Source organism: Chiloscyllium plagiosum, unplaced genomic scaffold (assembly GCF_037043375.1).
Source record: "Chiloscyllium plagiosum isolate Xiang-an unplaced genomic scaffold, Cpla_swu_hap1 HiC_scaffold_12, whole genome shotgun sequence".
Lineage (NCBI taxonomy): Eukaryota > Metazoa > Chordata > Chondrichthyes > Orectolobiformes > Hemiscylliidae > Chiloscyllium > Chiloscyllium plagiosum.
This window is the reverse complement of record NW_028270150.1, coordinates 84,938,979-84,966,701: the sequence shown is the minus strand read 5'-3', so window position 1 is coordinate 84,966,701 and position 27,723 is coordinate 84,938,979. Positions and strand designations below refer to the sequence as shown.

Here is a 27,723-nt window from a genome sequence, read left to right as displayed (position 1 = left end):
GCATCTTCAGGAGCTGGTGGGTCAGTTGTTCTTTGCCGTTCGGACTACTGACACCATGTTTGTTTAGGCATTTGGATGTTCTTTGTAAAGTAGAGAGAGAAGAAAAGGTGGGGTCACTTTGACTTAACAGCAACACTGTAAGACAGATCATTTGTGATGAGGTTCCCAATAGAATGAAACTGGGAAGAGTCCTGTACTGACCAGCTGATTGGTTACTGGCCCATTTTCCAAAGTTACAGAATTGTGTCTTGCAGGTTGAATATTTGATACTTTTGTCTACATTACGCATAGTGTTCTGCTATGTATACATGAGTTCAGGTTCCTTATTTGACAGTACATTACCAAAGTAGACAGGCTGGAGGCCGGAAGAACACAGCATGCCAGGCAGCATCAGGAGATGCAGAAGTCGATGTTACAGGCATAATCTGACCTCCCCCTACACCCACCCCCTTCTTCAGGACCGGGGGTGGGTGTAGGGGGAGCTGCAGATAAAGGGGTTGGGGTGGTGAGGTGGGGATAGGTGAGGGCAGGTAGAGGGTACGACCTGATTGGTCAGTGGGAGGAATGAATCCAGTTAGGGAGGAGAGGAAGGGAGGGGGAGGGGCTGGGAAGGGAGTTAAGGGGAGGGAAGGAAGGTTATTTGAAATTGGAGAACTCAATGTTGACCCCTCCAAGCTGTAAGCTGCCCAGGTGGAAGATGTGGTGTTGTTCCTCCAATTTGCAGTTTGGTCCATTGTGGCAATGGAGGAGGCTAAGGATGGTCACATTGGAGAAGGAGTGGGAAGGGGAATTAAAACGGGCGGTGACTGGGAGGTCCAGTTGCCCCTGCAGGTCCGGCTGAGATGCTCAGCGAACCATTCCCTAAGTTTACGTCCGGTCTCCCCGATGTAGAGAAGACCACATCGGGAGCACCTGATGCAGTAAACTAGGTTGGAGGAGAGGCAGGTAAACCTCTGTCTCACCTGGAAGGACTGTTTGGGCCCTGGATGGAGGTGAGGGGGTGGTGTACCAGCAGGTTTTACATCTTTTCCAGTTGTAAGGTAAAGTACCTGGGGGTTTGTGTAGGGGGGGTGGTGTGGTTGTCAGTGGGGAGAGTGGCACAAACCAAGGACTGGCAAAGGGAACGGTCCTTGTGGAAGGCAGAGAGGGGTGGGAGAGGAAGATGGTCTTGGTGGTGGGGTCTAGTTGGAGTTGGCAGACGTGATGATGTATTGGATGCGGAGACTGGTGGGGTGATAGGTGAGGACAGGGGTCCCTGTCTTTATTGTGTTTGGGGGTGTTTAGAGCAGTGGAATAGAGGTGGTGCGTGGAGGCTGTCTGGATGACAGAGTGGGGAGGCACATTGTTGGAAATAGATGGATATCTGGGATGCTTGGGAGTGGAATGTTTCCTCATCCGAGCAGGTGTGGTGGAGGCAGAGGAATTGGGAAAACGGGATGGAGTTCTTGCAGGATACTGGGTGGGAGAAGGTGTAGTCCAGGTGAGAGTCTGTGGGTTTGTAATAAACGGTACATGGTAAGTGTGGTACAACCAGCTCCACAGCTGTCAAAAATATAGGAGCTCCACTTCTAATGTCTGATATGGCTCTGTGCCGTCACACTCTCAGTGATGTGACATGATGTGGTCTTTGACTTGTGGGTAAAATCCCTACTACAGAGATTTGAGCATTGACTTGTGAGGGAGTGCTGCCCTGTGAAAGGTACTGTACTCCCGAGTAATAAGCCGGTGATTATTTTGCTTTGTGTCATGCTGCAGGAGCCAGCAATCTGTGGAAATGATAGCATTGAGGGAACAGAGAGTTCCGGGAAGTTGCCGTAGTTGACTGTTCCACCATATTAGTTTGGTTCAGTGCTGCTGTGGGGAAAAGGGCGGGGCTTGTTGCAAAGTTTTCAGTAACTCACTGAAAACAGCTAATGGGTCACTGAAGAGCAGTTTTAATGTCACAGTCGGAGAGGGTTACATAGTTACTCAAAGGCAGGCATAAAATAACTTGTCAACGCTACAGCTGCAGAGGTGTGCAGTGAACACATAACTAATAATATACTGGGGGGCTGCTTAAGAAGCTGAGCAGTTGTTCGGCTCTATGCAAAACTCGGGGATTAGTCCTGGGAGTCGGTAGGTACAGCCAAATGTTGTAGTTAGGGCTCAGATTCAGTAATGGGGCTCCATAGTCTGGGTGATGCATTGTATTAATGAACAGAATAGAACAGAAATTTTATTGTCATGTTTACAATTACATGAAAAATACAGTAAAAGATTTTATAAGTTGTCCTATATTAACACCTATATTAATGACGAGTCAATGATAATAATAAAACAAAAATAAAATTAAGACAAATTTCATAACTGTTGATTGAACAACTCCTGGTCTCGGGGAACAATGAAAACTCCTGCAGCAGGGACTGACAGATGCACACCTCGTTGTCTTTAAAAGGCACATACGGTTGTTTTAACATTTCTACGCCCCTTGCTACGCAAATAGATGGATGCAATAGTCTACAATAAAATAAGCGCAGGGTGGGTCTGATAGAGGTATCGTTTTTCTTTCCTCAGTATAGGTGAGCTGAAACTTCAGCCCCAGATTCTCATTTTCACCCACTGCCTGTTTGTCATCTTGTAGGATGCTGTTGCAAGAAAAGAGAAACTGTCTCCTAAGGCAGCTGGAAGAAGCAACTCGCTTAACCACATATTTGCACTCTCAACTGAAGAGGTTAGTAGAATTGTTAGCAGGGTTTGGGCAAAACAGCATCTTGCATGATAAAGGTAATGCAGACCTCGTTGTCTTCATTTAATTATCAACTGTATTATGCTGCTTTCTGGCAATAGGATGTGTTCGTTCCTAGTTATACATTTGCATAGTTATCCATGTATAAAAAAAAACATGATGTTTGTTATTGAAGTGGACCTGAAGATGTGAATTTAAATCCCAACGCTGGTTTGTTCAAGGATTTTAAATTTGATTTTAAGAAGAGCGTTCTGGAGATGAAAAGCTTGGATCAGTAAAAGTGACCGTAAGGCTCGTTGGATTGTCACTTTGTAAAAATGAAAGTAAAGCCAGAAATCTGACATCCTCACCAACTCTGTATGGTGTGTAATTCCTGTCCCAAATGACAGCATGTTTCCCTCAGACTGTAGGTAGGTCTGCAAGCTGCTGGTGGCTGAGGGAATTCAGTCAGCCTACAACAGCAAGGGGAGAAACCAGTTATCAATGAAAAGCATAAGTACGGTCAGTTTTAGGTCATGTTTATTTGATTTGTGCAATGTTACTTGAAATGACCTATTAAGGGTGGCACAGTGGTTAGCACTGCTGCCTCACAGCGCCAGAGACCCGGGTTCAATTCCCACCTCAGGCGACTGACTGTGTGGAGTTTGCACGTTCTCCCCGTGTCTGCATGGGTTTCCTCCGGGTGGTCCGGATTCCTCCCACAGTCCAAAAATGTGCAGGTTAGGTGAATTGGCCACGCTAAATTGCCCGTAGTGTTAGGTGAAGGGATAAATGTAGGAGTATGGGTCTGGGTGGTATACGCTTCGGCGGGTCGGTGTGGACTTGTTGGGCCGAAGGGCCTGTTTCCACGCTGTAAGTAATCTAATCTAAACCTCACCTTTCCATGTAAACAGAGGTGTTTAGGAGTTGTTCTTGTTAAATGGGATAGACTGATACAGCATAAAAACAGGCTGTTTGGCCTATTATGTCTGTGCCAACTAACAAACCCCAAACTACACCAATCCAGTTTACCTGTGCTCAGTCCATGGTCTACTACCTTCTGGCAAGAGTATATTGGTGCAGGTGTCGTGTCCGGACTATAATAAGGGATCATTATCAGTGTCCTGTGATCTTACATGTGTAACTAAAATGATATTATTTATTTTGCAGCTTAACAGCTAGTTCCCTCACGGTGTCATCCAGCAGTAGTAGAGGATCACTTGCATCCAGCTGTGGATCATTAGCTTCCAGTCGAGGGTCTTTAAGCTCAGTCAGTTTTACTGACATTTACGGCCTCCCACAATATGAGACTGATGCTTCGATTGATTTGGGGTGCTATCTGCAGTTCGATCTGCTTCCGTTCGACACGATAGCCAAGGACCCTTCGTTCATCGACCATTTAGGACTGACCAAGCCGCGGCGCACGTTGGATCCACCTCAGTCCTTGGCGTCGCTGTCCTCCAGGTCCTCGCTGTCCTCGCTGTCACCACCCAGCTCCCCGCTCGACACGCCGTATCTCTCCGCCTCCCGCGACTCGCCACTGGCCCAGATGAACGAGGAGTTTGAGGAGCTGCTGGGCAGGTCGGACTCTGAGCATCTCCGGCTGCAAGCCCAGGCGGTCTGCCATGATCTGCAGGAGGCTGTGTCGGCACAAGGGGCTGGAGCTACACTCTGCCAAGATGTGGATCCCAGAGCGAGGCTGGCAGTGCAGGGCGCAGGAGGTACAGTAACTCTGAAACGTAGCATTCCTTTCTGTGGCACTCGGTACTTGCTCGACACTGGATTCAGTCACGTCCGTCTGAGTACCCAGAACGGATTAGCTGAGTTGTACGTTCGCTTGCTGAGGACATTGGTAAATGCATTTGGGATATTAAATGCTGGGGAAGAAGCAAGTGTTCAGGGATGACCGATACATGGATCACTAAAAATAGCAATGTACTTTATTCAGGCTCTTTCAAAAAAAAGCCAACAAAGTTCGGAGGAGCCTTGATTGTCCGGCGTTCGATTAACCGAATGAAATACCTCCTCTCCCGTGTCCTTCAGATAACCGAGGTTCCTCTGTACTGGGGCTTGTCTCTCAAGGAGTGGATTTGAAAAAAAGCAGTTATGTCAAACCTTTAGATTAGTTGGACCACGCTCCGAGTACAGTGAACAATTTCGGTCACTTATTGTAGAAAGGCAAAAAAAAAATCACCCGACACCAGGTTATAATCCAACAGGTTTATTTGTATCCACCAGCTTTCGTAGCCCCCACTCATTAATCAGGCAGCTACTGAGAGAGGCTACATCAGGCCCAGAATTTATAGTAAAAGATCAAAGGGGCATACAACTTGTGCCTCAACTGGGATCTTGGGTTCATGTCACACTACAAGTAGCCTCACTACTATCTCACAAACACTCATACACACAGACACATTCTCTCTCTCTCTCCCCTCTCGCTCTCTGTCTCTCTCTCTCTCTCTCTCTCTCGCACTCACTCTCTCTAACAGGCATATTCTCCCTTGAATGCGTGCACACGCTCTTGTATACATACTTACACACACATTCCTCTCAAGCATACATGCATTCTCTCTCTCTCTCTCTCTCTCTCTCAAGACGTACCCCCACTGTCTTTCTCACACACTGTCTCTCTCCCTCCCACACTTGCGCACACACTCTCCCTCCCTCTCACCCCTCTGCCCCTCACCCCGCTTCCCCATTCCCCCTCTTTCCCCCTTTTACTCCCCCATTCCCTCCCCCTCCCCTTCACCCTCCCCCTATTCCCTACAATCCTCTCCCCCCTCCCTTCCCCCTCCTCCTCACACCCCTCTCCTCTCTCCATACCCCGTCCCCCATTCCCTCACCTTTGATCTTCTCCTATAAATTCTGTGTCCGATGTGTTCTCTCTCACTAGCTGCCTGAGGAAGGAGCGGGAGCTCTGAAAGCTGGTGATTTCAAATAAACCTAATGGCCAGTAGGCTGGTGTCATGTGAGTTTTGACTTTGTCCACCCCCTGTCCAACACTGGCACCTCCACATTATTGTAGAAAGGAGCATTAGGAACGATGCAAAAAAGAATTACTCGAATAATGTCAGAACTGGGAAGTCCTATCTTTTGAGACAATTGAACAGCCTGGGGCCAATTTCTCAAAGAAACAAGTGGCTGAGGAGCGAGCTGATAGTGGTCTGCCGATTTCGAAAAGGTTTGTCCGGGTAGATCGAGAGAAGATGTTTCCAGTTACAGGCAAGGTCTGAACTGGAAGCCACAAAAATAAGAAATCCGTAAATATTTCAGAAGAAATGCCTTTAGCCAGATAGCATGTGAATCTTATTCCCATATATAACAGTTGTGGCAAATACTAAAGGTGCATTTAAGGGAAGCAAAATAATTTCCCTGAGAGAGCTGGAGATAGGAGGATATTTTTAGTTAACCGATTCTGATAGGATTAAATTACAAAGTTTAGGAAGGTGAGACCCATCAGACCAGCATTGGGCCAAATGGTCTGTCTCTGTGCTATTAACAATTTGCGATAATTTGTAATAATCACTATGACATATTTCAATACAGTTTTTGATAATGTGGATTTATATCCTGCAATGGCTTGTTTCGTACCAATGTCCTTTTGAAGATCTCACTGTAAACTATCTCCCTGGTACGTAATGTGTTTAAATTCTCGCTGGTCAGGGTGGCAGAGGGAATATTCCAATGGCCGCCTTCAGGGTTTTCCAATAGAAGATGCAACAAGGTAGATGTGGGGAGTAGGCATTGGATGTAGACTGGGTGTATACTGGATTGGAACAGTCTCACAGTCACAGCTGCTCAGCACAGAAGATGTCAAGACTTTGTCATTTGCTTTACACCATCAATTAATGTGACAATCATACAATGTTATAGAGTCATAGAGATGTACAGCACAGGAACAGACCCTTCGGTCCAACCTGTCCATGCCGACCAGAGATCCCAACCCAATCTAGTCCCACCTGCCAGCACCCAGCCCATATCCCTCCAAACCCTTCCTATTCATATACCCATCCAAATGCCTTTTAAATGTTGCAATTGTACCAGCCTCCACCACATCCTCTGGCAGCTCATTCCATACATGCATCACCCTCTGAGTGAAAAAGTTGCCCCTTAGGTCTCTTTTATATCTTTCCCCTCTCACCCTAAACCTATGCCCTCTAGTTCTGGGCTCCCCCACCCCAGAGAAAAGACTTTGTCTATTTTCAAAGTTTGTGAGAAGATTTGTAGCTCGGGTGCTCGTTGCTGTGGTTCTGTTCGCCGAGCTGGAAGTTTTTGTTGCAAACGTTTCGTCCCCTGTCTAGGTGACATCCTCAGTGCTTGGGAGCCTCGTGTGAAGCGCTTCTGTGGTGTTTCCTCCGGCATTTATAGTGGCCTGTCCCTGCCGCTTCCGGTTGTCAGTTTCAGCTGTCCGCTGTAGTGGCCGGTATATTGGGTCCAGGTCGATGTGTTTGTTGATGGAGTTTGTGGATGAGTGCCATGCTTCTAGGAATTCCCTGGCTGTTCTTTGTTTGGCTTGCTCTATAATGGTAGTGTTGTCCCAGTCAAATTCATGTTGCTTGTCGTCTGCGTGTGTGGCTACTAGGGATAGCTGGTCGTGTCGTTTCGTGGCTAGTTGATGTTCGTGGATGCGGATCGTTAGCTGTCTTCCTGTTTGTCCTATATAGTGTTTTGTGTAGTCCTTGCATGGGATTTTGTACACTGCATTAGTTTTGCTCATGCTGGGTATCGGGTCCTTAGTTCTGGTGAGTTGTTGTCTGGCTAAAGAACTACAGCAGAAACTGAAACACCTGCTCAGCGGATCCAGATACTCTATACAATCAACACAGGAAGTCTTGGACATCATCAGAAATATACACATAGACAAGGAAGAAACCATGGTCTCATTCGACGTAACGGCACTGTTCACCTCTATTGACAAAGCCCTAGCTAGAGAAACAATAGCCAACCTGCTGAACAGACATAACAGACAACAGGACGTTGAACCCATCAACAAAGACGGCATACTTAAACTACTGGACTTGTGCCTCACAACACACTTCACATTCAACAACCAGATATACGAACAAATCAACGGAACATCCATGGGCTCACCGATCTCGGGACTCATAGCAGAAGCAGTAATGCAAAGGTTAGAACAAACAGTCTTACCACAAATTCAACCCAAACTCTGGGTCAGATACGTTGATGACACCTTTGTAATCATTAAAAACACGGAAATAGAGGATACACACCGGATCATCAACTCCACACTCACAGGAATCCAATTCACGAGAGAGGAAGAAAAGGACAACCAACTCCCATTCCTAGACGTGAGGGTACAGAGAACACCAAACGGAGAATTCACCACCAAGGTACACAGGAAAGCCACACACACAGACCAAGTCCTGAACTATGAAAGCAACCTCCTCAATACACACAAACGAAGTTGCATCAAGACACTGTTCAAAAGGGCCACAACACACTGCAGCACACCAGAACTGCAAAAAGAGGAAGAGGAACACCTATACAAGGTATTCGCCAAAAACGGATATCCTCGCAATTTCATCAACAGATGCCTACGGGAAAGACAACAGAACGAGGACATGCCGCAACCCAAAGGACTAGCCACACTACCATACATCAAGAACATCTCTGAACTGACAGCCAGACTACTGCGACCACTAGGACTTATAACAGCACACAAACCAACAGCCACTCTCAGACAACAACTCACCAGAACGAAGGACCCGATACCCAGCATGAGCAAAACTAATGTAGTGTACAAAATCCCATGCAAGGACTGCACAAAACACTATATAGGACAAACAGGAAGACAGCTAACGATCCGCATCCACGAACATCAACTAGCCACGAAACGACACGACCAGCTATCCCTAGTAGCCACACACGCAGATGACAAGCAACATGAATTTGACTGGGACAACACTACCATTATAGAGCAAGCCAAACAAAGAACAGCCAGGGAATTCCTAGAAGCATGGCACTCATCCACAAACTCCATCAACAAACACATCGACCTGGACCCAATATACCGGCCACTACAGCGGACAGCTGAAACTGACAACCGGAAGCGGCAGGGACAGGCCACTATAAATGCCGGAGGAAACACCACAGAAGCGCTTCACAGGAGGCTCCCAAGCACTGAGGATGTCACCTAGACAGGGGACGAAACGTTTGCAACAAAAACTTCCAGCTCGGCGAACAGAACCACAGCAACTTTGTCTATTTATCCTATCCATGCCCCTCATGATTTTGTAAACCTCTATAAGGTCATCCCTCAGCCTCCGACGCTCCTGGGAAAACAGCCCCAGCCTGTTCAGCCTCTCCCTGTAGCTCAAATCCTCCAATCCTGACAACATCCTTGTAAATCTTTTCTGAACCCTGTCAGGTTTCTCAACATCTTTCCGATCTTTACTCAGAGCAAAAGTCATTAGAGACACATACATTCTGGGGCAGTTAAACATCGGTATTTCTAAAGGCTGAATACATTGGCACTCACCTGGTTTACTCGCATCTGTCAGTTTAATTCATTATTACCATGCTTATATAATGGTGAGGGTGATGATGTTTATGGAGATCCATGAGAAGATTACAAGGACGAAAATGCTAACAGTACACAGACTAATTTGGAGTCCTGGTTAATTTCTGCCAACTGAAAAGAAAAAGTTTGTGTGGAGAACGCAATGAAATGTCAATGTGTGAGTGATGTTTACAAAGTCAGAAGTCCATTTATGATTGTGAGTCAGCCCTGGATGTTTGGTGCCACCTTGTGGTGGTGTCCTGTAAAGGCCACACGTTGATTTTGAGAATGATGAGGCTTGATTTTTTTTTAACCTCCCTGCAGTTGGATGCCTGTGGCTGGATGATCAGTTTGTTCCATTTTAGCAGCATTGTTCGCAGTGTGAACAAGACACTGGCTACATGCAGACGTAAAAGTCAAGGTTCTACAATGCAGTTCCAATCTTGATGCAGATTTAGTCCTGGATGACGGACAATTCCAGAGCAAGGATCAGGAAAGTTTGTGTAATTTGTGTTCTCCTTCATATTCCTTACGGAGGCCCGTCTGGTCTCTACCTCCCCTCTTTCTCTTTTCCTGGCAACCATCGTCACTGGAATGCTCCATCACTTACGTCACCTGTTCAGAAAGTTATGTTTCTCATCACAATTGGCCCCACTAGTCTGGTTTCAGAAGAGAAGTTATATATGAGGTCCCAGATTTAAAAAGACACAGTGATTTGATCCACATGTCCTGACCAACTTAACACATCACATGCTGACTGAGAGTCCTCCTTTCACTCCACAGTAAGTTAATCCAGACCCAGCTCGATGGTGATAATTTTCTATTGATCAATCTTTTGTTGACAAGCCAACTCCTCAAAATCAGATCTCTGATGACAATGCAGTGAAGTAGGTTGAGAATAATTGGTGCATTAAAGGTGCTATGTAAATGCAGATCAGTGAAGTTTCTGGGAGACTTGGGCGTGTGCCTTAAGGATGAATAGGAGACTTTACTGGTGCATGTGTCCCTCAGGTACTGAAGCTATTCCCAGTTAGTGTACCTTCCTAATGAACCCAAGGTGAGGTTTCAGTTCCCCTGTATTTTACTTGTCATGTCTTGAGGACCACATTAATGTATGCTGCCTTCCCTCCTTTATTGCAGTGGTAACCCTGCGTGCTGACAGTGCTCTTAAAGCAGGCCGAAGAGTGAGGAGAGTCTCCACAGGTTTTTCAGATGATTCTGTCGCCACAGACAGTGGAGTCTTCGAAGCATTAGGCAAAAGGTGATGACATTATCAGGTCGGTGGAACACATTAGAGGGGGGGGTGGGGGAAGCATGATGGCTCAGTGGTTAGCAATGCCAGGATCCCAGGTTTGATTCCAGCCTCGGGCAACTGTATGTGTGGAGTTTGCACATTCTCCCCGTGTCTGCGTGGGCTTCTTCCGGGTGCTCTAGTTTCCTTCCACAGTCGAAAAGATCTGCAGATTAGGTGAATTGGCCAGGCTAAATTTCCCGTAGTGTTAGGTGCTTTAGTAAATGTAGGGGAATGGATCTGGGTGGGTTACTCTTTGGTGGGTCAGTGTGGGCTTGTTGGGCCGAAGGGCCTGTTTCCACACTGTAGGGGAATCTAATCTAAAAAAATCTAATCACTCTCCAGTTGGTATTTTCCAAGGACGTCCTACCCTCCCGATTCTGACTAGCTGTGAGAGGCGCCATTATGTGGCCACTTTGTTGCTTGTGCAGACTGTGCTGCATGTAATTCTGGCCATTACTGTAATTCCCTGCGCACCCGTTAATTTGGTCTGAGCAATGACTGTCCCTTTAGTGGTAGGTTTTGTCACCATGGTTGGTCCTGTTTGTGTGAAGCTGTCGATGGTTGCAATTTCTGTTCCACCAATTGTAAGGTTGGAATGAGCCCCGTTATTGAGGCTGCCCATTACGGTGACAGTGGGCCCTGCTATTCTATGGGGCTTTCTGCCTGTATTGTGCAATGTCTGTCTCGGGGGGGGGGGGCAAGGGAGCACCAAATCACCAGTAGCAAGGGTCCATCCCCCCCGCATTCTGCTCAGCTGTAATACAGATCGCTTCAGTGACAAAGTGATCAAACTATACTCTCTCCTCCCTCTCTTGATGAGGCAGTAGGGCCCAGCTCGTTTCTTGCGCTGCATTTACTTTGGGCAAATCGCAGTCTGTGAGGAAGATCCATGATGTGGGCGCGTGGTTAGTCTGACCAGACGAGACGTAATGTGCAGGGCCTGTGGAGTGAGTCATTACTCCAATCCTACCAGATGGGAGGTCGGCCCCTTGACAGGAACACTCTTCAGTATTCAGTCATAGCTGTCTGCAAAGCACTCTAACCAGTAACCTGACTCAGGCTGGAGTACTCCCACTGAGCCAAGGCTCACTCGACCACTAATTTAACGGTGCAGACACGCCTCTGTAATAACTGTGACTTTAGTAGATTGTGAGGTTGCTTTGTGTTTATTGTGCTCATTTGTTTGGATTTGCAGGCCTGAAGATGCAGACGAGACTCTGTACAATACTAGTTCCATCACTTTTGACCCTCCACAAATTAAAATGGGACTTGTGTAAGTGTTTAAATGTACCGGGCTCGCTCAGTGACACCCATTTGTTTGCAGTTATTGGGAGGTGTGTTTCCTTCGATGATTTGAGTAGAATTCTCAGGAACACCATTGTGCTTGCACAGCAATAGTTGGTCCTATTGTATAGGAACTGGGGTGGCCCACACATTGAGTTCTGTGCGCAGTTTTGGTCTCCCGGTCTCAGGAGAGCTATTATTGTCCGAGAGGGAGCGCAACAAAGGCTCACCAGACTTATTCCTGGGATGGTGGGACTGTCCCATGAAGAGAGGCTGGACAATCCAGGCCTGTATTCTCTAGAGTTTCGAAGAATGAGATTTCATTGAAACTTTACAAAATATTGTGAAGGATAGACCAGGTGAGCAGCAGATAAGATTTGTACCTTCACTGGGGAGACCAGGACTGGGGGCACGATTAACTTCAAATAAGGGGGATATATCTTGGGACCAAGAGGAGGAGAGTTTTTTTTTATTCGGAGGGTCTTTGGAGTTTGCTTCTCCAGAAGCTGTGGAAGCTCAGTCTTTGAATTATATTTCAAGTAGGGATTGCTGACTTACTGATTGTCGATGGCGTATAAGGGTTTCAGGAATAGGGTGGGTAACAGGCATTGAAGTGTTTGATCAGCAGGGTGGGCTGAATGGCCACTACTGTCCCTCTGTTCCTTGCTGTCAGGTTAAGCAGCTTTAAAAACATGAGTCAATATAAATCCAACCTCTGGATGATCAAAACATGAGGCAATCCACATGAAACATCATGTCCTTTAAGAGTTCTGCATCAGTAACAAAGCACAATCAGAATAGACTAATAATCCAGACGATGTACGTTCACACACTGCAGTCACTTGGGGATTTGAAATCAGTCTAAGATGTCTGGCAGTAATACCCTGCTATCAGCAGTTTATTACAACAGTGACTAGGCTTTAGAATTGGCTGCAGAGTGCTTTGGGACTTGCTTGGGTTGGGAAAGGCACTTTACAAATGCAGGCCTTGTTTCTTTGGCAGATACGCTCACAAAACATTTGTATCTTCAGATACGATCACCGGGAGGAATGCTTGATCATTCACATCCTTCAGTTGCGGAATCTCACTGCTCTACAGGTGAAAGATGGGAACAGAGTGTAAGTTAAAAACAATAATACAAGCCTTGATCATGAAAGGTGGACCTTTTTTGACCATTTTTTAGGACTGACTTGTTTCTTGATAGAGTCCAGTGCCAGTGTTGACTTTGGAGTCATATTAAAATGCTATCCAACACAATGCTAATTACACTTTTGAACAAAGAGGCAAGTTGTATTGAGATCAAAGCCCTTGTATGGGGGACCCTGGGTGTCCACACTGAGCGAGTGAGTAGAAATCTCTCCTCTGTTCATGTGACTTGTCATAAAGCTGTCAAAACGTGCGTGGGGAGATGATAATGTACAAACTGGAGTGAATGAGGGTTCAACCAGGAGTTTTGTTTTCACTGGGAGTCAGGAAGGGTTGTGGGCACATTTTGAAATACTGGAGGATGACACTGGGATCTCCTGTCTCCAGGAAATGACGCAGTTTTCCAAGATAGGGTGAGCGGTGGGAAACAGGAAAAGCGATCGAGACTTGCTCCATGCGAGGTTTGTTACAGGGGCAAAAACTCGTCAGCGTTGAGATTGCCCACTCCAGACATGTTGGTGTGTGCCCGTCAGTTTCAAAGTGAACAGAAATTAAAGTTTCATTTTGATGCCAGGAGCTGGTTGTGTGCTTGACCTTTTACATTGGTCCCTTTGTTTACCTTTGGCCTTGGTCAGGTTACCAGGCCACCTGCCTACTTCCTCACGAAAGGTAGCACCAGGCCCCATCATGTCCACCTTTGGCACTTACAGTGTGCAGACAGTTGCCACCTCCTGGCTAATCCTGGCTGGCACTCAATGGCACTGGGCTGATCTCCAACCCAACTAGGACATGTATATTTAAGATCACATTGTTACGATCGACACTGTTGTTCCTGACCTGTATGTAAACGTTTAGTTCTTTGTGTCTGCCTCTGGGATAGGCTGTTGCGAAAATGTGTTTTGTTTCAGACTTAGGCAACTTTGTTAGACTGCTCTGAGGTTGGGCGTCACCTCCCTGAGCGCAGGTTGGGGAGTCGAGACAATTCATAAATAGATTTGGTTTTGGTTTCATTTGTTCTTTCAATTGTTTGTGGTATGCTGTAAAAAGCCAGAAGATAGTACAGGAGCTTATAATATGAGTTGCTTAAATGGATTACAAAAAAGAATAAAATACTCAGCAATTGTGACAGCATTTAGGGACGGAATAACCAGTTGCAATGCTGCCAGAGCTGCTGTAAGGTTTCCGCTGTTTCAGCTTTCCAGCATCTGTAGTATTTGGATTTTGTATGAGGGTTATATTTTTCTTTGTTGTTGCATCGATGGTAATCAATAGCCACATTAGTGGTCAATACATAGTTTTTGTTTAAGTGTTATTTAAATCTTTCAGATTTATGAATTGCTACTCATTTCACCTTGAAAGCGAAAAGCCTTTGGTCTATTCAGATCATGGTGGTACTGAGACTAAGGTAACCATTCAGGTGAATGAGGGTAAAGCAGTGGATGTGGTGTATATGGATTTCAGTAAGGCATTTGATAAGGTACCCCATGGGAGGCTATTGCACAAAATACGGAGGCATGGGATTGAGGGTGATTTACCAGGTTGGATCAGTAACTGGCCAGCTGAAGGAACATAGAGGGTGGTGGCTGATGGGAAATATTCATCCTGGGGTTCAGTTACTAGTGGGGTACCACAAGGATCTGTTTTGGGTCCTCTGTTGTTTGTCATTTATATAATGACCTGGATGAGGGCATAGAAGGATGGGTTAGTAAATTTGCAGATGACACTATGGTCAGTAGGGTTGTGAATAGTACTGAAGGATGTTGCAGGTTACAGATAGACATAGATAAGCTGTAGATCTGGGCTGAGAGGTGGCAAATGGAGTTTAATGTGGAAAAGTGTGAGGTGATTCTCTTTGGAAGGTTTAACAGGAATGCAGAGTACTGGGTTAATGTTAAGATTTTTGGTTGTGTAGATGAGCAGAGAGATCTCGGTGTCCAGGTATATAGATCCTTGAAAGTTGCCACCCAAGTTGATAGGGTTGTTGAGAAGGTCAGGCAGCATCCAAGGAGCAGGAAAATCAACATTTCGGGCAAAAGCCCTTCATCAGGAATGAGGCTGGGAGCCTCCGGGGGGGTGGAGAGATAAATGGGAGTGGGATGGGGGGAAGGTACCACCCATTCCAGCCTCATTCCCCGGAAATGTCGATTCTGCTGCTCCTCAGGTGCTGCCTGACCTGCTGAGCTTTTCCAGCACCACACTCTTGACTTTTATCTCCATCTGCCGTATTCACTTTCGCAGGGTTGTTAACAAGGCATACGGTGTGTCAGCTTTTATTGGTAGAGGGATTGGGTTTCGGAACCATGAGATCATGCTGCAGCAAACAAAATTCCAGCGCGGCCACGTTTGGAGAATTGCAGACAATTGGAAGCAGGGGAGGTCTTACGAGGAAAGGCTGAGGGCCTTGAGGCTGTTTTTGTTAGAGACAAGAAGGTTGAGAGGTGACTTAATAGAGACATACAAGATAATCAGAGGGTTGGATAGGGTGGACAGGGAGAGCCTTTTTCCTTGGATGGTGATGGCTAGCACAAGAGGACATAGCTTTAAATTGAGGGGTGATAGATATAGGACATAGCTTTAAATTGAGGGGTGATAGATATAAGACAGATGTTAGAGGTAGTTTCTTTACTCGGAGTGTAGTCGGGCATGGAACACACTGCCTGCAACAGTAGTAGTCTTGCCAAGTTTAATGGCATTTAAATAGCCATTGGATAGGCATATGGATGAAAATGGAATAGTAAACATTAGATTGTCTTCACATTGGTTTCACAGGTCGGCGCAATATTAAGGGTTGAAGGGCCTGTACTGTGCTGTAATGTTCTATGTAACCGTAAGGATGTTTGCAAACTGCAGCAAACATCATGTGGTCGAGCAACTCTGAAGCAGTGTCATGTGGTTGAACGCCATGTGATCAAGTCACATGGCCATGTCTTCAGGAATACATCCAGTCAGGGTCTGTCTCTGGAGAGAACAGGATTGCAGTGGGCCCTCTGGTAAATTTGTTTGTCGCCTTTCGGTTCACACCCACTCTGAGAGGCTGCAGACCTCTGTGAAAGAAGCGGTCATTTTATTGACTGGCAGCATCAAACTTAACAGGAAAGCAGATGAGAAACGGAGCCTTTGATGTCATATGTTGAGGTCTAACTTTCCACAGAGAAAGCCCTACTTGAACACAGCGAGTGGGGTGGCCTTGGGCCCTGTCTGGATGCTTATAGTAGTCAGCAGAGGATACAATGGCATCTGGACCACTGTTGTTGCTGGGTGCTGGGCTTACACTCAAGTTGTGTCTTACAACTGAAAATCTGTTGTGAACAAGAATAATTCAGTTCTCGTTGCAGGTTTATACGGACCTCGTTGCTCCCGATTGACCCCGGCACACTGTTTACCTTCTGCTCTAAGGCTTTAGAGGTTCAGGCGCTAATGACCTTCAACGAATCGTTTCAAATTCCAGTGGCACCCAGCATGTTGAGGTTGAAAACTATGCAGCTGGATATATGTTCCATTGACCAGCAAATGCAGGAAGAGTTACTGGTAGGTGCTGACTGCGGTTTCCAAGTATTGATATCCCCACTTATTGCAAGTTTAACACGAGTCTACACTAGCTCCAGGTGTTTATATCTGACATGTTGAGGTTGTACAGGATGCTCCCTTTGGGAGTACTGCATCCAGTTCTAGTTGCCTCATTATAGGAAGGATATTATTTAAACTGGACAGGGTTCAGGAAAGATTTTACCACTATGTTGCCAGGCATGGAGAGTTTGAGCTATGAAGATAGGCTGGGACTTTTTCACTGCAGCATAGGAGGTTGAGGGGTGACCTTAGAGTTTTATAAAATCGTGTGGGGGATAGATAAGGTGAATAGGTCTTCTCCCTAGGGTGGGGGGGGGGGGGGCGTTCAAAACCAGAGGGCAGATCTTTTAAAGTGAGAGGAAAACATTTTAAAATGGAAGTGAGGTGCAACTTTTGCTCACAGAGGGTGGTTCATGTGTGAAATGAACTGCCAGAGGAAGTGGTGGATGTGGGTACAGTTACAATATTTAAAAGACATTGGACTAAGTACATGAATAGGAAAGGTTAGGAGTATTCTGATGAAGGGCTCCTGCCCAAAACATCGATTTTCCTGCTTCTCGGATGCTGCCTGACCTGCTGTGCTTTTCCAGCCCCACTCTGACCTTAACTCTGATCTCCAGCGTCTGCAGTACCCACTTTCTCTTCGGAGGGATATGGGCCACGCGCAGGCAGGTGGGACTAGTTTAGTTTGGGAAAATGGGACGGCATGGACTGGTTGGACCAAAGGGTCTGTTTCTATGCTGGATGACTCTATGACGCTGCCAGTTCAACATCAGTGTGAACAAGTTTCCCTGTCAGTTTACTGTGAAACCTGTTTTGCTGTCCAGCCATGAACTGACTCCCTGAGGGAGACCCGCTGCCTAGTGTACATGTGGTCTGATTCTGGATTCCATTGATCTGCAGACAGTTGAGGTGTGTTTGAAAGGTAACAGCGATGATAGAGAAAAGACCATAGACACCCAGATCCGCCTGGTGGGGAACCTGGAGGTTGCAGTACTCCCATGTACCTACTACCCCCCTTTTCTTTCTTGGTGAGAGAGCCAGTGGTGCTGAAGAAAGCTGGGCAGATTGCTGGGTGCCTTGCTTAGACAGTGCACACAGGATAATGGTGGGGAAGTGTGGAATGGGCTGATCAGTAAGGCATCGAGCTTTCTGAACCACAGTAACCCAACGGCATGATAAGGATGGGGCTTAAAGAGAACATGCGTTAAACTTTGTGTTTGGCCTGCATCTCTCTCAATGAGTTTCTTCTGTTCTAGGGAGTTGTTCAGATAAGCCTGGCTGACATTGAAAGACCAGGTGAAATGTTGCTCCATTGGTATCAACTGTTAACCTTCAGTAGTATGGGCACGATACCCGAAAGGACCAGCAAGCAAGGCTGCAGTACTGGAGCTGTTGCAAAGCTGACCGACAGTGAAATGAAGGTAAAGTTGAACATGTACTAATCTATCATGATTCACTCTAACAGGGAAGGAAGTAGGGTCATGCTTTTCTGAGCAACTGTGTCTCTGGGTGCTTAAAGGTCAGACACCAAGCGTTAGCTCTCCGTAACGTGAATCTCCTTTTGAAACTTGGCAGTCCAGCAATGTTCTGCCATCTTTTTTGGACTATTTTCAAAGCAATGCCCTTCAAGCCATAAGAGTCAGTGGTGAGGGAAGCACTTGTAACCCATCCCTGGTCGTAGTAATCCAGTTTCGGGGAGCCACGTTGATGCAACTTTGCAGAGGGATTTTACAGTCATTTTGAGACGACAGTTGTGAATCAAGGACAGCACGGTGGCTCAGTGGTTAGCACTGCTGCCTCACAGCGCCAGGGACCCGGGTTCAATTCCAACCTCGGGTGACTGTCTGTGTGCACATTCTCCCCATGTCAGTGTGGGTTTTCTCCGGGTGCTCCAGTTTCCTCCCACAATCCAAAGATGTCCAGGTCAGGTGAATTTGCCGTGCTAAATTGCACACAGGGACGTGTATTTTAGGTGCATTACTTAGGGGTAAATGTAGAGTAATAGGGTGGGGGAATGGGTCTGGGTGGGTTACTCTTCGGCCAGTCAGTGTGGACTTGCTGGGCCGAAGGGCCTGTTTCCACACTGTAGGGATTCTATTCTATTCTGCTCTGACAGTATTGATGTGGGATTGGAGTCACCTATACTACGAGGCAGAGACTGATTACTGACAGAAACTTTCAGGGTGCATGTTAGTGAGCAGTTGGGAGAGGCTTGTACTGATGTCGGGTCTCTTCTTTTTGTGAGGAGTATTTACAGCAAGTGAACCAACCATTCTGAGTTCTGCTCCACGGGAGCCTTCTTCAACTCTGAGTTTGGGGAAACCTTTCTCCTGTTGGTGCTTTGCTAACATCCTTTGAAACCAAGCACTGATTCACAAACTGCAATGGTGAGAGGTTTGAATTAAGGATGCCGTAAAACTCTAAGGCATTCTACACTTACGTGAGGAACAAGAGGATGGCCAGAGTGAGGGGAGGGCCGATCAGGGATTTTGGAAGGAACTTGTCTTTGGAATAGGAAGAGGTCAGGGAGGTCCCTTAATGAATACTTTGCTTCAGTATTCACAACTGAGAGGGATATTATCATTTGTGAGGACAGCGTGAGACAGGCTGATATGCTTGAATAGGTTGATGTTGAGAAGGAGATTGTGTCTGGAAATGTTGCAAAATATAAGGATAGGTAAGTCCCCTGGGCCAGATGGGATATACCCAAGGTTACTATGGGAAACGAGGGAAGCGATTAATGCACCTTTAGCGATGATCTTTGCATCCTCGCTGTCCACTGGAGTAGTACCAGATGATTGGAGGGTGGCAAAAGTTATTCCCTTGTTCGAGAAAGGGATAATTCTGGGAATTACAGACCAGTCAGTCTTATATCGGTGGTGGGCAAATTATTGGAGAGGATTCTGAGACTCAGGATTTATGATTATTTGGAAAAGCATAGCTTGATTACAGATAGTCAGCATGGCTTCGAGAGAGGCAGGTCATGTCTCACAAACCTTATTGAATTCTTTGAGGTGTCACAAAGCTAGTCCCTTTTTTTCTAAAAGCTGTTCCTTGGCTCAAGTAGAGACTGTCCTTGATTTTTCTCAGAGGGGCAATAAACCGGGCTGGGCTCCGATCAGTCTGGTTTGGTACCGAGATGAAAAGGATTTTGAGAGGCCTTTTGTTTCTATGTAAATAGACGAGACTTCAGGCCAAAGTGGTCATGTTTTAGAAGTGACATGTATAAAGAAAGGGGAGTGGTCAGCTCTCTAGCTGAGCTGGACAGTTTGAGTTCAGTCTTGAACTGGGAAGTGTGGAAACTCTGTGTGTGTGTGTCTCTCTCTCTCTCTCCCTCTCCCTCTCCCTCTCCCTCTCCCTCTCTCTCTCTCCCTCTCTCTCTCTCCCTCTCTCTCTCTCCCTCTCTCTCTCTCCCTCTCCCTCTCTCCCTCTCCCTCTCTCCCTCTCCCTCTCTCCCTCTCCCTCTCTCTCTCTCCCTCTCTCTCTCTCCCTCTCTCTCTCTCCCTCTCTCTCTCTCCCTCTCTCTCTCTCCCTCTCTCTCTCTCCCTCTCTCTCTCTCCCTCTCTCTCCCTCTCTCTCTCTCCCTCTCTCTCTCTCCCTCTCTCTCCCTCTCTCTCCCTCTCTCTCCCTCCCTCTCCCTCCCTCTCCCTCCCTCTCCCTCCCTCTCCCTCCCTCTCCCTCCCTCTCCCTCCCTCTCCCTCCCTCTCCCTCCCTCTCCCTCCCTCTCCCTCCCTCTCCCTCCCTCTCCCTCCCTCTCCCTCCCTCTCTTTCTCTCTCTCCCTCTCTTTCTCTCTTTCTCTCCCTCTCTCCCTCTCTTTCTCTCCCTCCCTCTCTCTTTTCTGCCTTCAACTTCAACCTGGAAGCATGTGTTCCATCTATACTGGGCTTTAAGGGGAGTTTGCATATTGGGACTGTTGTGTATATTTGGAACAGCATAATTAAGTCTAGTTTGGATAAGGCTGCGTTCTGTAGGGATTCTTTATTCTCTTCTTTGTGTTTTATTATGTAATTTTGTGAATAAATGTTTTGCCTGTTTTAAAATAGAGTAGTCAACCTAGCTATCTCACTCTGGGTAAAGGTCACTGTACATTTACTGAAACAAATTGTAAGTTATGGTCTAGGGCTGCCTGCTTAAGAATGTTCTGAATAGTCTGGCTTTGTCCATAATGGACTGGGGGCTCGTCCGGGATTTTACACAGCGAGTGGTAGGTGCTAGTGTCTTTATTTCGGATGTTGGTTTGGTTGGGTAGACAGAGCTTGGGATAGGAATGACTCTTTCAGTCACCTAAAGTTTTCTGGAAATGGAAGCAGTCACTTTGGAAGGTTTGCAGAACATGAATAAGACCAAGCTGCAGAAATTAGCAGACCAGCTGGGCTTGGATCTGCCTGCTTCTGTGAGGAAAGGAGAGATAATTACAGCAGTAGCTCAGCATTTATACTCACTGGAGAAACCATCAGAATCTATAGAGATGGCAAGAATTCAATTGCAAATTAAGCAGCTTGAGTTAGAGGCAAGAGATAAGGAAAGGGCAGCAGAAATGAAACAGTTTGAGTTACGATTAGAAGCAGAAGAGAAGGAAAAAGAGAGAGTTTTTGAACCTCAAAAACTGACAATTAAAATAGAAAGTCAGCTCAAAAGGCTGGAGATAAAGACTTAGCGGGGAAGTAGTATGAATTCATTTGGAAGAGCAGAGAGTTAAAGCAGCAAGGTTAACAGCTGATGATTATGCGCTGGTCCATAAAACAGGGGTTTGGCTTCAAGAATCTATTTCAGTCCATGAGGGATAGAAATTGGGGCAAAGAGAAATCCTCACGTGGAAAGGGAAAGGTAGATCTCAGTGAAGGTCATATGGATAATTTACCACAGGGTTAAAAAACACCCTTGAAGGGGACAAAGAAATTAAAAAGCTCCAGTGTTTTCATTGTAATAAAGTGGGCCACACAGAATCATAGTGTTGGTAGGCTCGGAGAAAACCAGATGTCGGAAAATCAGACAAGCCCAAAGGTTTTGTTGGACTAGTAACAAAAAACACAAGGGAAGTTAGACAACTGCCTCAGAGTGTACAAGATGATCGGAGGTTGATTAAGGAGGAAGTGCCAGATCTGCTTAAAAAATATACATGCAAGGGTAAAGTTTATTCACATAGGTTAGGAGTAGTAGGTTAAGAGGTTATGATATTAAGGGACAGAGGATGCTCTCAGTCTGTGATGCTGAAGGATGAGGAGATATGTACTCCTAGTGACTATTGCCAGAAAAAGGTTCTGGTAACAGGAATTCATGGTTAGACAAAAAGTACTCAGTTATGTAAAGTGAGGCCAGAGAGTCCAGTGAAGAGTGGAGAATTTGTGGCAGGAGCACTAGATAAACTCTCAGCTCCAGGAATACAATTTGTCCTTGCAAATGATATAGCTGATTCACCAGTGGGTGTACTACCTACTCTAGTTGAAAAACCAGTGGAGACACAGGCAACTGAAGATATCAAAGATGTTTATCCAGGAATTTTCCCTGATTGTGTGGTCACAAGATCACAGAGACACAAGCTGAAACAGGAGAGATCAAAAGGCACAGATAAGGAAGCTGACATAGTGTAATGCAAAACTTTCTTCGATCAGATAAGTGGAACAGAGAAGGAGCAAATACATAAACCTATCTTTAGCTCTGCTAAGCTGATTGAATAACAGCAGAAAGTATATCAAAATGCATTTACTGAGAAAGAAAGTGAATGCATCCCTGTGTGTCATTGCTTAACAAATGACGTCTTAATGAGGAAATGGAGACCATCGCACATTCGAGCAGATGAGACGTGGGCAGAGATTCATCAAATTGTTTTGCCAGTAGGGTATAGAAAGAAGGTGCTGTAAGTGGCGCATGAGCTACCATTTGGAGGACATTTAGGGGTGAGGAAAACACAGGCTAAAATACAAAGACATTTTTACTGGCCTGGACTATACAAAGATGTCGTTGAATTTTGCCAGACCTGTCATACATGTCAGCTAATCGGACAACCATAGGCAATAATAAAACCTGCACCTTTAATACCTATTCCAGCATTTGAGGGATGTTTCACAAAAGTCTTGATTGATTGTATAGTTCCCCTGCCTCAAACAAAAAGTGGGAATAAGTATTTGTTAACAATAATGGATGTGGCGACTAGATTTCCAGAGGCAATCTCAATACGCAACATCACAGCCAAAAAGGTTGTAGAAGAATTATTTAAATGTTTTACGAGATATGGACTACCAATACAGATCCAGTCAGATCAAGGATCAAACTTCACATCCAAACTATTCAAGGAGGTTATGGCTAACTTGGGAATAAAGCAGTTCAAATCTACTGCGTACCATCCGGACTGACAGGGAGCACTAGAATGATGGCATCAAACACTAAAGACCATGTTGAGGGCTTATGGTCAGGATTATCCAGATGATTGGGATAAGGAGATCCCTTTGTACTTTTTGCGATCGAAGATGCACCAAATGAATCAACCAAATTCAGTCCATTTGAATTCATTTTTGGGAATGAAGTAAGGGGATCATTAAAATTGATTAAGGAGAAATTAAAAGGTCAGGATTCAGAGATCACCCATTTGGAGTATTTGTCAAATTTTAGAGAATGATTAAATAGAGCTGGAGAATTGGCTAGACAGCATTTAAAAGTATCACAGCATACAATAAAACAGGAAGTGGATAAGAAATCACAAATTTGCAATTTTGCAATTGGGAAATAAGGTAATGGTGTTACTTCCAGTGACAGATGAGCCTTTAAAAGCAAGGTTTAGTGGACCTTATCAAATCGAGAAGAAATTGTGAGAGCTAACCTACTTGATAAGGACTCCAGACAGGAAGAAATCTCACAGAGTGTTTCATGTGAATATGCTCAAAAGGTATTTTGATAGGGAAGGAAAGCAAGAGGAGGAGGTGTTAATGATTACAGCACATAAGTTCAGAGGATTATGAATTAGACATTCCACAAATCAAATTGGACAATGAGAAAGTTGTCAAAAATTGGGATAAATTGAGTTACTTTCCACAAGAAAATTGAAATGACCGGAGTTATTACTATCATATGGGGAGATATGCAGAAATAAACTGGGAAGTACTAACCTAATTGTGCATGAAGTAGATATAGGAGATGCTGTTTTGATTAAGCAACATCCTTATAGGCATAACCCTCTAAAGTGGGCACTTTTGAGTATCCTGAACAAGAGCAAATTTGCCACATCACCAACTTGTCACTGCATTGAGAATCTTGGATGCCACAAATGTCCAGAAAACAGAACGAGACAAAGTTTTGTGGGAGGTTTCCAACAGTACAACAGTGCCACTGCTAAAAGTGACCACTCCAGTAGCTATATGTACTGAAGTTGTGACCAGTATCATATTAATACAAGTTCTTTGCCATTCATTGTGTGACTGGTGGTGCGTGTATGGAATGAGCTGCCAGAGGAAGTGGTGGAGGCTGGTACCATTGCAGCATTTAAAAGGCATCTGGATGGGTAAATGAATAGGAAGGGTTTGGAGGGATATGGGCTGGGTGCTGGCAGGTGGGACTAGATTGGGTTAGGATAACTGGTTGGCCTGGACGGGTTGAACCAAAGGGTCTGTTTCCCTGTACATCTCTATGACTTTGTGTTTCTCTGCCTTAAATGTCATGTGCTATGTGACTGTCTGTTATTTTGATGTCTGTTACTATTTGCTACCCTGGCTATTACGTTGCTGAGCTTTCTGTCATCCCCAATCCTTGAAATCATGACTTCGATACTCCCAGGTCAATAACTGGAGAAGTATCCCATTGATTATGGTACTTTTCTATGCAAATTAGCGATTACATTTGACTCCAGCCCAGTGCTGGGAGAGACATGAGAGGTGTGCTGTAAATGTTCACTCATTCTTTACCTCTGTTGCTTGGATGTCTTGCTGGGTGGGCACACGTGGTCCGTACTGATATGTGTGTTTTATCCACCCAAAGGATGCAGTGGCAATGCTCCTAGCAAGGACCACAGCTCAGTTGGAGGCAGTGGAGAAACAGTTAGCGGAGGAGCGAGTGAAGTTGGAATGTACAGAGGAGGAAATCCAGGAGGAGATGAAGGAAGAGAAAACCGAAGCTGCGTCGGAGAGGTACGTTGAAATGTTGGGAATTCCTGGCAGGTGGGGCAATATCTGCAGACGGGGAAGAAAACCGAGTCAATGTTTCTGTCGCCAAGCTTGGTCAGGACTGGACGGCTTTCAGCGAGGGAAAGGAGATAGCAAGGAAAAAGCAATAAGGGAACAGTGGATGGCAAAACAAAACCTGCAAAAGTACTGATGTGAAAGGGTTAATAAAAGGACAAGTAGAGAAACAGCAGATCAATCCAGAGGAGGTATGTCTGACCATAGAAGATGTAAACGTTCACAGCAGGAGAAATACGGGCAATCAGGGGGGGAGGGGTGGTTGGTGGAGAATGTGTGGTGGGGAAGGTTCCTGCAGCCTGTGAGCCTGGCTAGAAAGACCTCCCTTTAGATACAGAGCAACCCACAGGCTGGCCACCAGTAGGCAATTCCCCACTGTGGAACAAGGGGGTACAGGGTCCACTTGGCTTTGAGTGTTGCCAGCAAATCCCTGGATGCTGTGTGATCCTGAGCACTGAGGCCCAGTAGTCAGCGGTATGCAGTTGACCTTGTCATGAAATTTCTGACCATTACTGGTCAGTTCTGACAGCCACACTCGAGTGTCTTTGTCGATTCAGACCTGCCCTGGTTCCATGCAGTGAAACAATGAAATGGTAGCGGGGTTTGTGCGTGTTTACTGAAGGGGATGATGGTTAAAGACACTGAACCAATAAGTCTGTGTCCCTTGCATTACACACCAGACTCTTCCTGTTTGGGTTTCCCCTGCTTGGAATAACATAATAGTTTAAATCATTAGCATCAATCTGAGGGGGGAACGTGCCTCATTGTGACAATCTCCTGGGAGTATGAATCACATGTTAACTTGATAAACTTTAATCTTGCTTTTAATAAATGCATTTTGAGAGAGTGAAGTAATGCAGGAGAGGGGAACGTTAAGTGGGAAAGGCTGATGAGCTGAATAGAAATGAACAGCAGCTTGGAGAGCTGGGATTTGGAGGAATGCTAAGTGTAAGTTGAGCATGTTTTCAGTGGAAACGTGAAGTTTGAAAGGTGATGTGATTGCTGTTTTTTTTTCCCTTTTGGGATTGCAAAGGGATGAGACCACTTGTTCCACCGTGGACTGTTTCTCAACTTGCTCAGAACAGCAGACCTGAGAGCTCATTGCCTTGACTTGAAGGGTCAGTCTGTGGAAATGTTCCCCAGCTCCATGCAGAAGGGACTGGAGGCGGGTGGACTGGGTGAAACGATGGCGGACTGACCTGCAGCTGCTGGCTAGCTTGTTCAGGAGCACACAGCCCGACAACTGATAGATTAGATTAGGTTAGATTACATTAGATTACTTACAGTGTGGAAACAGGCCCTTCGGCCCAACAAGCCCACACCGCCCCACCGAAGCGCAACCCACCCATACCCCTACATTTACCCCTTACCTAACACTACGGGCAATTTAGCATGGCCAATTCACCTGACCCTGCACATCTTTGGACTGTGGGAGGAAACCGGAGCACCCGGAGGAAACCCACGCAGACACGGGGAGAATGTGCAAACTCCACACAGTCAGTCGCCTGAGGCGGGAATTGAACCCGGGTCTCTTGCGCTGTGAGGCAGCAGTGCTAACCACTGTGCCACCGTGCCGCGTGATAGGCAACTGAAGATGATAGAGCAGGCAATTGGCCTCCATTTCACACTGGACACGAGGAGGTTTCACAGCCTGCCTGTAACTCCTGTCTTCTCAAAGGAAGCAAAGGGCTCCTTGTTGGTTCAGGACCACAGTCATGAAGTTACTTCAGTGATGAGGATAGATTGAAGAATTTGGAGAGGAGAAGGTTGGCAAAGGAGATGTGACTAAACACAACTCTGAGCAGGATTAGGCAATTCAGCCCCTCGAGCCTACTCTGCCATTTAATACAATCATGGCTGATCTCCTCTCAGCCTCAATGCCACTTTTCCTCCCTGCTCTTCATAACCTTTCAACCCATTGTTAGTCAAGAACCCGCCTACCTCCTCCTCAGGTTTACTGAATGTCCCAGCATCCACCACATTCCACAGATTCACTCACGGCCTTTTGAGTTTGGTAATTTCTCCTCATCTGTTCTAAATCTGCCACTGCTTATCCAAAGACTGAGCTCTCGTTTTAGATTGCCGCATGAGAGGGAACACCCTGTCTCTGTCTACTTTTGCCAAACCTCTTTAGCATCTTCTAGACCTCAATTAGATCTCCTCTTGTTCTTCTAAACTACACATAGGCCTCATCTCAATCTCGCTTTGTAAGACAAACCCCTCATCTCTGGGATTAGTCTGGTTAACCTCCTCCGAGCTGCCTCCAAAATATAACCAGATCCTTCCTCGCATAAAGGGACCAAAATTGTACCAAGTACAGTCTCCCTGATGCCTTGTGCAGATGGTTTCTAAATAGCTGGGGCCTGAGGACTATATCCTGTGGTACCTCACTTAGTTATCTTGCGAACCAGAAAAAGGTTATTAAAAAAATTATCCCCAGGTTTTCGAGGTTTTCAGAATCATGAGCGGGCTACACAAAGCAGAGAGGAAGAAGCTGTTCCTGCTCATAAAACAAAGAGGAACGATAGGTCCTAGATTTAAAGTTATGTGCAAAAGAAGCACCTCCGACACCGTTCTCCTGTGTGTTGCAACTCTCTGTATGCTGTGGCCCTTGGGGGATCATTGCCTCAGCAAGGGGTCAGCTACCTCTCCCAACAGCTCAGGGATCCTGGGTAAGAGAGTCAGGACTACCACCTTGCCATCATGAATGTCATTAGTTGTACCAGACCTCTCTGGGCCATTGAATGGTCTCTTGTGCTGCGTCATTGTTGGTGTGGCCACCCCTCCTCTGATCTTGTTGGCTGGCTCCAGTCTTGCCTCTTTCGTGTGGTTGCTATACTGTCCACTGGCAGCAGAATCCCACCCTCCATGCCCTTGCCACCTCGTGCTGAAATGTAGCCACTGTTCCTGTCCCCGCAGCCAGTCTCCCACTGGCTCACTGCTGCTGCATCCCTCCCTCCCTCTGCTCTCTGTACAAAGGCTACAGACAGGCCTGTGAAAATTGTGGCCCCAATCTACCTGCCACCCATGACTGCC

General features: G+C 46.0%; 1 protein-coding gene across 1 annotated transcript in view; it reads left to right on the top strand.

The window, feature by feature from the left end:
• wwc3 (WWC family member 3) overlaps nt 1–27,723 on the top strand; it is a 187,234-nt gene that overhangs the window by 148,520 nt on the left and 10,991 nt on the right. Inside the window, exons 10-17 of the mRNA XM_043700448.2 lie at nt 2,621–2,710; nt 3,875–4,425; nt 10,365–10,485; nt 11,714–11,791; nt 12,834–12,920; nt 16,284–16,476; nt 17,775–17,939; nt 24,488–24,636. Of these exons, the coding sequence (XP_043556383.2) occupies nt 2,621–2,710; nt 3,875–4,425; nt 10,365–10,485; nt 11,714–11,791; nt 12,834–12,920; nt 16,284–16,476; nt 17,775–17,939; nt 24,488–24,636 (1,434 nt within the window). The remainder of the gene's footprint in view (nt 1–2,620; nt 2,711–3,874; nt 4,426–10,364; nt 10,486–11,713; nt 11,792–12,833; nt 12,921–16,283; nt 16,477–17,774; nt 17,940–24,487; nt 24,637–27,723) is intronic.